General features: G+C 53.2%; 1 protein-coding gene across 1 annotated transcript; it reads left to right on the top strand.

Moving 5' to 3' along the window:
• The first annotated feature begins 446 nt into the window (after positions 1-446).
• ADM2 (adrenomedullin 2) lies at positions 447-4,255 on the top strand. Its single transcript, XM_069102830.1, has 3 exons — positions 447-717; positions 906-1,078; positions 2,882-4,255. The coding sequence occupies exons 2-3, from the start codon at positions 969-971 to the stop codon at positions 3,246-3,248; spliced, it is 477 nt and encodes a 158-aa protein (XP_068958931.1). The 5' UTR covers positions 447-717; positions 906-968; the 3' UTR covers positions 3,249-4,255.
• Positions 4,256-10,576: the final 6,321 nt, after the last annotated feature.

Here is a 10,576-nt window from a genome sequence, read left to right as displayed (position 1 = left end):
AACGATGAGCAGAGGGAGTGATGGGGTTTCCAGTATAAAGTTACCTTTCAAGATCATAATGGAGAAACTGAGGCAAAAAGGGGAGACCTGAACGCGCAGGGTGCCTCCAGTAGTGTGGGAGACCAGATCTAAACTCAGATCTTGTAAGTCGAGGTCCACCGTCTCGTCCTGCACCATACTGCACCTTCCCCCCAAAGCCAAGAAGAGCCTGCTGTCTTTGGGGCTGGTCCTCCCGACGCCCCCGTGAGGGGCCAGAACCCCAAAGAGACCCGGGCTCTGGCTGCCCTCCCCCCTCCGGCCCCTTGCTCAGGCCACTCCAGCCCGGGCCGGAGAGCCGTGGGGGCGGGGAGGGCCGAGGGGTGGAGAGCCGGCCAGCCCCGCCCCGGCCCCAAGGGGAATATTTAACCTGAGTTGAAGCTGGGCTCTTCCCGGCTCCACCAGAGCGACCCAGGACCGACCCAGGACGGACCCAGGACGGACCCAGGACGGACCTAGGAGACACCAGGACCGAGCGGCCCGCGGCCAGCTGGCTGGCTCCAGAACGCGGACAGCAACTGAGCCGACGTCCCCCCGAGGCCCCCAGTCTCTGAGCGTTCCACCTGCCCCCCACCCACATTCGCCCTGGGACTGACAGACCCCGAAGGACAGACGCGCCCTCGTGCCAACTCGCAGGCGGATTCGCGGAGCGTCCCTCCGAGCCCGCAGCTCCCGCTTCAGGTGGGGCCTGGAAGGCGGAGGGAGAATGGGGGGAGAGGTCCCCAGAACTAGGGCGGAGGCGGGGGGAGGGGGCGCCTGGGAAGCAGCCCGGGCCAGGAGGTAGGAAGGTCAGAGGGGGCAGAAGCCCCGGGGCCTCCAGGTGTGGAGGGGCGCACCTAGGGGCTCACTAGCAGCCTTCGTCCCCTCAGCCCTAGCCCCGGCCTCAGGAGCCCGCAGGAACCCCCAGGAGCCCCGCGCAGCCCCAGCCTGCCATGGGCTGGCTTCTCCCCGTCACCGTCGGTTGCATCAGCCTGCTCAGCCTCCTGCTCCCGGGCACGCTGTCCCGGCGCCTGGGACCTCACCCGCTGCTGGCCCGGCCCAGGTGAGTGCGACGTGGCCCCCTCGGGGCCCAGGGTCCGCCCCCTCTGGCCCCAGTCATCCCTTCTCTCATGCAAACTGCCCTCCCCCCCAGCCAGCCCCAGTCCCCCGACATCTACAACAGCCCAGCTCCAGAGCCCAGACCCCCACCCTCGTCTCCCCCACTTCTCTCCTCCTTCAGGGCCCCAGATCACTTCCAGGGGTCCAGATCCCAGACCCTAGTTCAGAGCCCCTTCACTCCCTCAGAGCTAGGACCGCTCTGATCTGAGGACCCCGGGATCCCGCATCCAGTGCTTTGGGGGCTGGGGGCGGAGCAGGGCGGGGCCGGCTAAGGAATGGGGCTCTCTCCCTCAGCACACACAGGGTTAATGGCTGGGCAGTCCACCAGGGGGCGCCGTCGTCTGGTCTCTTATATACGCCTAGCCCAGCCCAGGTGTAGGGCTGGGAGCCGGTGACCAGGAGCTGGGAAGCTGCCTTGGACAGCCCTGCATCACCAGGAGGGAGCCTGAGGGGATCAGAATATTCATAGTAATAGCCAGCGTGTCTGTACAGCTTTAAGGGCTCACATTTGAGCTTCAGCACAACCCAGGGAAGTGGATGATGTTAATTCTATTTTACAAAGGGCAAAACTGAGGCAGACAGGTTTACTGACTTGCCCAGGGTCCCATAATTAGTAAGTGTATGAGTCAAGATCTAAACTCAGGGCTTCAGATTGAAGGTCCAGTGTCCTGTTACTGCCCTGCCCCACCTCAAGCCACCTAGATCTAAAGGGACCTCAGAGGCCAGACAGCATCAGAGACAGGATCTGAACCCATGGCCCCTGACTTGCTCACACTGCCCCCCCTTCTGAAGGAGAGCAGCCCTCCCAGTCTGGAAGCCCCCCAAAACTGCTGCCAGCCAAACCAGGGTCAGACCGTATGAGCCTGGAGATCTGGGGCTATATGGGACCTCCCCAGCCCCAGCTCATCCAGGGCCAAGGGCCTGAGTCCACCCTGCCCCTCCCCCCCCAGCTTTCTGACTGAAGGGGAAGGTAGGGGCAGGAGAGTCGCTGCCTTGAGATTTACAAAGCACAGTTGTCATAATAGTCCTCCAAGGACTGGCTCTAAGAATTAGTTCCCTTGTTTTACAGGGGAGGAAGCTGAAGGTGGCAGAGGGGCAGCAGGGCCACAAAACTAGCAAGCGGTCAGAGCTAGGGCTTGATCCTAGGTCCTCTGACTGCAAGGCCGGCTTTCTTTCCTCTGGACCAGTGCTTCGTCTGACATGGAAGTCACAAGAGAGGGAGGCAGTTAGTGGAGAGGAGGTCATGGGCCCAGAGCCCAGAGGGGGGGATCTGCTGAGAGAGACACAGGCTGAGAGCTGGGGGGGGGCATATTATGGGCCCTGAGCCGGGCCGGGGGTGGGAGTAAAACTTGCACAATCCAGGAGTCACAGACTAAATCTTCAGGGAGGCTACAGATGCAGGTGGGCTTGAGGAAGGCAGAAGCTGGGTTTGGTTTCTCCCCCTGCCCCCCCATGTAGCAGCTGCCCAGCGCTCAGAACTGGGTGGGGTCATTACCGCCATCTGCCACATTCCAGGGAGCAGTGACCCACAGAGGCCTGGGAGTTGCCCTTTGCCCAGGGTAGATGAGGGTTAATGGACCATGTGACCCTGATGACTGCTGTCCAGGATGAGTTCCTAGGGGCTGTGGTCTTCTCCTGGCAGTGTCTCCAGGGTGAGAGGGCACCCCAGCAAGTAGTATCACTCATATCTGGCAGTGTGAGGGGGGTTGGGGCTCAGGTTCACTGTTCCCTATCCTTTCTTCTGCAGGGAGCCCCCAGACCGGCTATCCCCCCAAGATCTCGAATCCCAGGCTGTGATGAATGTGAGACTGGTGGCTGCTGTGGGTCAGCCAGGGTCCCATCTGGAGCCCCTTGTGAGGCACCACCCTCGACACCCTCCCCATCCTCGCCATCGCCATGGAAAGCTGCCGGGCCGCAGGGGCAGGGGTAGTGCCAGGGGCAGTGGCCGGGGCCGCAGGCATGCCCGGCGCCACGCCCAGCTCATGAGAATGGGCTGCGTACTGAGCACGTGCCAGGTGCAGAACCTCAGCCATCGCCTGAGGCAGCTCATGGGCCAGTCAGGGAGGCAGGATTCGGCCCCCATGAACCCCAAGAGTCCCCACAGTTATGGCTGAGCAGCCAACCTGCCCCTACAGCCCCCCCACACCCCCAAGCTCACCACAGGGATCCCTCATGTCCAGGTGACCCTGGACAAGTCACTTTCCTCTCTGAGGTGAAACTTCCTCATGCATCAAAATGGGGATGGTCATTAATACTGGCACAATTCACCTCACTGGGGTGCTGGGAGGAAGCGCTTTGGAAATCTTAAAACCCAAGAGAAATGGGCTGTTTCTGTTATGGTTATTTGTCAGCATTGTCATGCCCTAACCTGTACCAGACTAAGGTCTCCCACACATCAACCTCTGACTGGGGGCCTTAAGAGTCTTTGAGTTCAGCCCTCATGTTACAGATGGGGAGACTGAGGCCCAGTCTCCATAACCTTTGGGGAGACACTCATGGCCTTCTAATGGGGCTTGGGGAGGGAAATGTTCAGGAGCTCCTAACCTGGAGGAAGATGGTCAGGGTCCCCTTGCTCTGGGGAGACAGGCCTTAACCCCTGCCCTTGAAGGGGGCTTCCCTGACCCCTTGAAAACATGACAGCTCCTTTGTGACTCAAGGGATGACTTGCAGGGAGATCCTGAGGCATTGCCATGTCCCTAACCTTGGGGACATGTCCAGAACCCTTCCCATCTGGAAGACATGTGCCAAGGGCCCATCTGACCTTGGAAGAAATATCCAGGCCTCCCCAATTCTAGGGAAGTTGCCCAGACCCCTCAAACACCCAAAGCCCTTTAACCTTGAGGGAGATACTCTCCTAAATCCAGAATGCTACTTGGGGCATGCCCAGGACCCCCCTGATTCCAGGAAGATGGCCAGGAACCCCCTCATCTCCCTAGGGATCTCTCAGCACTAAGGGCCTTGCCCCAAAACTTCTGGAGTCTAACATTCCCAGGCACTTCCAGGTCCCTCCTGCCTATTTGGGGGCATGGGTGGTGAATGGGACTCCTGGGGTCAGCTGGGGAGGCGTAAATTATTCTTTGAGATGTATACCTGTTCAACTAAAGCTAGCTTTGTGCATTCACACCTGTGCCAATGTGTGTGACCCAGGGGAGAGGGAATCCATTGCTGCCCCCTCAAGCGTCCCTCCCCCCTGGTGAGGGGAGCAAGTAAGGTGGAGGGCCCCTCCCAGAGTCCCCCGCCACAGCCTCATACCACCCATGGGTGCTCTGAGCCTCCCACTCCACAAACATACACAGAACCAGCCCCTGGCTAAGGCTTAGGGCTGTGGACTCTACTGGACACAAATCATAATCTGAAGGGAGCTTTGCTGCCTCCCAGAGTCCAGAAGAGGCATAGCTGAAGACTCTGATCTGACCCAGAGAGGAAAGAGGAACCGGGACCCTCTCTGAGTCTCAGCCCTGCCCCCTCCCTGCCCAGAGCCCAAGCCTGGGGCCATTCCTGAAGGCTCCCAGACTCTCCTATGAGTGGAGGGTCCGAGGCTACTCCCAGGCCTAGGCCTCTTGGGGAATGGGAGGTATGAGGGGGGTGGGGGATCTGTGGGACCCCCCACTCATAAGGACTGGAAGCCAGGCCCAGAATCCAGGGCCTGTGTTCCCCCTCCCCCAAATCCTTGGACTGTGTCAGAGGATATAAACCAACCGAGCTGCAGTGTGCCATGGTCCAGTGGAAAGATTCATTTGGAGTCAGGAACCTGGCTTGTTTTCTCTGGGCTTGGGGTCAGGATTTGGCCAAGGCCTGGGCCTGCTGACTCGGCTGCATCAATGGGTAGAGTAGAAGGTGTCCCGGGGCTCTGACTAGTAAACTGAGGATAGGAGAGAACATAGCAAGAATAGAACCCTGGGGCCACTGCCTGGGGGGCAGAGGCAGACCCGTGAGCCGCACACCTCCAAGGCTTCAGGTCCATGTGCCTGTCCCCCCAGGCCACCATGGGCTTTTACAACCATTTGGGGGGCACTGCCTTAATAGATGAAGAAGATCCCAAAGCAGGGACCCGTGGCTTTGGGTGGAGGGTGGAAGAAACTATGTGGTTTTATACGGAGCTCACAGACCCAAGGCTAGAGCAGGAGGGCCATCTGCTCTCCAGCCAGGACAGGTCATTGAGCCTGTCATTTTACCGAGGAGGAAACTGAGGCCCTGAGGACTGCAATGGCCCACAGGAGTCTCTGCCCTTTGGGGTGAGAGAAGGTCAGAACCAGGAGCCTGGGTCTGAGAAGCCTGGTCGCTGCCGGAGGGGGTTTCTGTCACCTTTCAGGCCTGCCCACTTTGCTTCTCTTCTTCCTTTAGTCTCAGTCCGCATTAGCTCTTGACTGCCATATTATGGTTGGCTGGTAGTGAGCATGCCGTCGCTGATGTTCCCAGATACTTTTCTTCAGTGGAATGATCCCTAATCTTGCTTTCACCATCCTGTGAAACTGATTTTTTTGAGCACAAACATTAATAGTGTGCATTCTTCCCAGTTCATTTTCACAGACATTTTCTTGAGGTCTTCCCAACATTCCTGAGTTGGAAGGGACCTCCAGAGTCATTTAGCCTAATCCAGTTGGGAAAAAGAATTCTGCCTTTACTTATGTGAGGGGGGTCCATCTCAACTCTGATTCTGAAGGAGATTTTCCCAGGATCTGGCCTGACTCTGCCTCTGGGCCACTTCCTCCATTTCTCCTGGTTCTGCCCTTCAGGGCCATCTAAGCCTTTGGCCATATGAGGACAGCTCTTGAGCACTCTCTTCTCCCTGCCAGACATGTCCATTCCCTTCAACTGGTCCTCACCTGCCATGAACAGAGGCCTTTTCCCTCCCACTTGCCCTCTTCTGGCTGAAACTCTGGGGCCTGGGGTGCACTCCATTAAATCACTGCTGACTATGGGAGCCCCCAAGGCTCTGCCACAGGCCCTCTTCTCTTCTCCCTCTACATCAGCCATTTGGCGATCTCATCAGCTCCCATCATTCCAACCATCACCATCTGCAAAGGATTCCCAGATTGATTTGTCCAGCCCTAACCTCTATCTCCAACTGCCCACTGGACATTTCCAGTTGGATGTTTCATAGACACTTAAACTCAACACTCCCATAAACTGAGCTCACTCTCTGCCCTTCTTCCTAGCTTCCCTGTTATTAGCGAAAACACCACAATCCTCCTAAGTCACCTGGCCTCCAAACCTGTGCGTCACCCCTAGCTTCTCATTCTTCCTTGCCCCTCCTCCACTTCCAAGTCAGGTGCCAAGTCCTGGCATTTCTGTCTTCCCGACGTCACAGGCCTCCTCCCCTCTCCCAGCATTGCCAGCACTCTGTTCCAGACCCTTATCGCCTCAGGCCCTATTGTAATAACCTGCTGCTCTGTCTCCGCCTCAAGTCCCGGCTCCTGTCTGTCAAAGGGATCTTCGCAGAGCCCAAGGTCTGACCTTGTCACCTCCAGTAATTCCCTAGTATTCCCAGGATCAAGTATAAGACTATTTCATTTCCAAGCCCTCCCTAGCCCAGGCCCTTCCTACCTCTCCACACTCCTTACTCTTGACAACCCCCCCTCCCTTGTCCTCGGTAGCCCAGTGCCACTGGCCCCTTGCCATTCTTCACACGAGCCAGCTCATTTCCTGACTCAGCATTCTCACTGGCTGTCTCCCATGTCTGAAACTCCCTCCTCTCTGTCTTGTGGCCTCCCTCACTTCCTTCAAGTCCTACCATGTACAGGAAGCCTGTCCTGATCCCCTTTCACGTCAGTGCCTTCCCTCTGGTGATTATCTCCAATTTATCCTTTCTTTACCTTGTTTATACACAGTTTTCTGCATGTTATTTCTTCCATTAGACTGAGTACCTTGGGAACAAGGACTGTCCCTTGCCTTTCTATTCTTTATATCACTTAGCACAGTGCCTTGCACATAGTAGGCCCTTCCTAAATTCTTGTAGACTGACTGACTTGGTCTGGTCAAGGTAAAAAACAGAAGGACAGCCACTCCCTTATGCCCAGAAACTCCCTGTCTTAATGCAATATGGTGGCCACATCCCATTGTTGATTCCTATAAAGCCTGGAGATCCCTAAAAGCTCCACACTACTTTCAGATGAACTGCTTTCTAGCCTGCAGCCCTCCTGTCTCGAGAATTGATTGTTTTAAATGCAAGACCTTGCTGAATGTCCTCTGATTTTATTCAGCCTAGTGTTCTGACTGGTTGGGATATTTTTGACTTCTGACTATTGCTTGGTATAGTAGCTGACTCCTTACTTTTTGACATCTACAAGTTTGACCAGCATACTATCTAATACATATTCATCCATGTCACTGATAACAAAACAGGGCCCAGTGCAGATCCCTGGGGCATTCCATTGGAGACCCTCTTTTAAGTTAACATTAAATCATTAAAGACCTCTCTTTGAATATGGCCAGTTAACCAGTTCTGGATCTCCCAAACGGCAAAATCCCACAGTCTACATCCCTCCATCTTATACAAGGCTAGCCCGAAAAAAGATTAAATGCTTTGTGAAACTCTAGAAAAACTCTATTTTCAGCATTGTCCTGACTTACCAGTCTAGTAACCCTGTCAACAAAGAAAAGGAGGTTAGGCTGGCGCAGCCTGTCCCTGATGGAGCCACGATACCTCTTACTGATAACTGCTCCCCTTCTGGAATGCTAACAACCATCCCTCTAATAATACACTCTAGAATACTGCCAAGAATTGAGGTCAACCTTCCTAGCCTATATTTGCAAACTATTTGTTCCCTTCACTTGTTTTGAAAACAGACATTTCATGCCTTCTCCAGGCCTGTGGCAACTCTACCATTTTCCAGTCTTTCAAAGGTCACTGATGGTGGTTCAACAATCGGGGCCTGGTGACTTAAACAAGTTGAAGGAAGCAGCTGCTCTCTCACTATCTCCTTCCTTATCTTGAGTCTCAACTTCCTAATAGCTGTTTTTTTGTTCTGTCCTTTCCAGTCCAAAGATCATTTTCCTCAGAAAAGAAAACAAGAGTAATAGAGGAAGCAAACAGCCCCTCCTTCGTGGCTGAGGTGGGCAATTGGGGGCACTCTCTCAGAGCCCTCTCCCAAGCACAGGTGGCATAGTGGCTGGCTTTCACCCAATGCTGCTTTTTCTTCTTCTTTTTAGTCTTTGTTACAAGAAAAAGCTCACTGTGTGGGAGGGAGGGATACATTTGAAAACAGATCTGTGGTAAAAAAGCAAAAACAAATAGGTATCAATTTGAAAAATGTAAGAGTTGTGCAATTCTGTCTTTTGCCCCTTAAAAATTATTTATCATATTCCCAGTGGAGTCTCTTGAGAAGTAGAATTAAAAATTCTCTTGTTTTCCCCAAGATAGATGAATAGATTAGATAGATGGATGGATAAATAGACAGATAAAGGGATAGAAAAAAGAATATATGGCTAGATGGATGGATGCATGGGCATTGATTGATTGATCAGTAGATAGGTGGGGGGTGGGTGGAGAATGATAGATGGACAGACAGGGAATTAAACAGATGGATGAATGGGCAGAGTATTTATCAGGCACAGACTATGAGTCTGATAATCACAGGCACTGCTAAGTACCCTAGACAGGCCCTGCCCCTCTGAAAGCTTACATTCAAATGGGGCAAGACAACACATAATGAGCACTGGAAATCATGGGCTGGGAAGGGCACCTTCTAAGAGGCAAGTGAGAAAGTGAAGTCTGGAGAATGAATCAAGCCAAGAGGGAAGCGAATGAGTCTTGCTGGGGGATCTGAGTTAGGGAATCACCAACGAAGAGAGTTGGGTCTGGAGAGTTTCTTACATCCCAATGGGGGCAGACAAAATATCTACTGGTGAGGGGAAGGGGAAAAGGGAAGCCATGCAGCCTGGTTTGGAGCTGGTAGCCTGGAAGACAACTAAACAGAACTAGTTCCTTTCTTAGACTTTCTTTGAGATCAGCACACCCACCTGGATCTCAGGAGAGAAAATAGTGTCAAAACTGAGTGGGGGCAAAGTAGACTGGACAGTGACTTGGTGCTTTACCACCAGAAGCCTTCTGTGAATCACATTTAACTCTAGACTGAGTTGGATGGACCGCAGATGTAAGGGTTTCTTAAATGGAGTTGAATCCCTCTCTTCTGAGCTCTCTGGTGCAGAAGGAAGGCAATGGTGACAACTGTTGTCAAGAGGTTGGTGAAATCCTTTGGATTCTTGCCCACTTGGGCCTGTGACAGAAACAGTGACTTGGTCCCTGGAAGTGTCTTCTTTTTCTTCCTGTTTCCCTATTAGAAGGGAGAACAGGAGAAACTTAGGGTTTGAGAACTGGGAAACACCAAAGCTTAGACCTATTTAATAATCATTAAGCAAATAAATGTCACCTGGTGTATAGCTTAGCCTCCAGAGACTAAAAATGGAAAGCATGTGATTAACACCACAGCTTCGGGTGAGGTTTCTGCCCCATAGCCCAACCCTCCCATCTCCTGGAAGGGGAACAGGAAGACAAGAGAGGCTGTGGGTGGGAGGGGGTGGAGGCAACCCTGGGAGAAGTTTTAAGGAGCTCACTGAGTTCCTGCCACTAAGACTCCTCTGAGGAGATGAAAAGCTACTTTAGGGTCTGGGAGAATAAAACAAGGAAGGCTTCTGCTTCTTCTGGTCTGGTGGCTAGGCACTCTACTAAACAAAGAAAAACAAAAAACTACGTTATTGCACTCAGGACCTCCCATTCTAATGGGAAGCACAACATGCAAACAGCTGTGCACATACAAGGTATATACAAGGTAGATGGAAAGTAATCAGAATTAGGGTTAGGTACAGTGGATAAGAAAGAGCACTGGATTTGGGGTCAGGAAGACTTGAGTTCACATCTGACTTCAGATACTTACTGGCTGTATGACCCTGGGCAAGTCATTTAACAACCTCTCTTTACTTCACTTACCTTATCAGTAAAGTGGGGTGGTTAGGTGGGTACAGTGCACAGAGCTCCAGACCTGGAATCAGGAAGACTTAGCTTCCTGAGCTCAAACCCAGGCACAGACACTTTCTAGCTGTGACCCTGGGCAAGTCACTTCACCTTGTTTCCCTCAGTTTCCTCACCTGTAAAATGAGCTGGAGAAGGCAATGGCAAGCCACTGCAGTATCTCTGCCAAAACCCCCCAAATGGAGCATGAAGAGTTGGACGTGACTGAAATGGCTCAATAACAACAACAAAATAGGGATAATAATGGCGCCTACCTCCCAGGGTTGTTGAGAGGGTCAAATGAGACATTTCTAAAGCACTTTAAAAAGCACTACATGAGTGCATGCTGCTCTCATCATCACCGTCATCATCACCATCATCATCATCATCATCATCATCACCACCGTCATCATCACCATCATCACCATCATCATCATCATCACCACCATCACCATCACCATCATCATCATCATCATCATCATCATCATCATC

Source organism: Petaurus breviceps, unplaced genomic scaffold (assembly GCF_028583685.1).
Source record: "Petaurus breviceps papuanus isolate PSGF00001 unplaced genomic scaffold, PetGlider_PUasm1.0 558, whole genome shotgun sequence".
NCBI classification, from domain to species: Eukaryota; Metazoa; Chordata; class Mammalia; order Diprotodontia; family Petauridae; genus Petaurus; species Petaurus breviceps.
Note: the sequence above shows the minus strand (reverse complement) of the source record. Positions and strands in the feature narration are given on the sequence as shown.

Excerpts from the sequence above, each read along its gene's own strand:
- ADM2 (XM_069102830.1), top strand. The coding sequence starts at position 969 with ATGGGCTGGCTTCTCCCCGTCACCGTCGGTTGCATCAGCCTGCTCAGC. Across the intron at positions 1,079-2,881 it reads CCGCTGCTGGCCCGGCCCAG|GGAGCCCCCAGACCGGCTAT; the intron begins GTGAGTGCGACG and ends TTTCTTCTGCAG.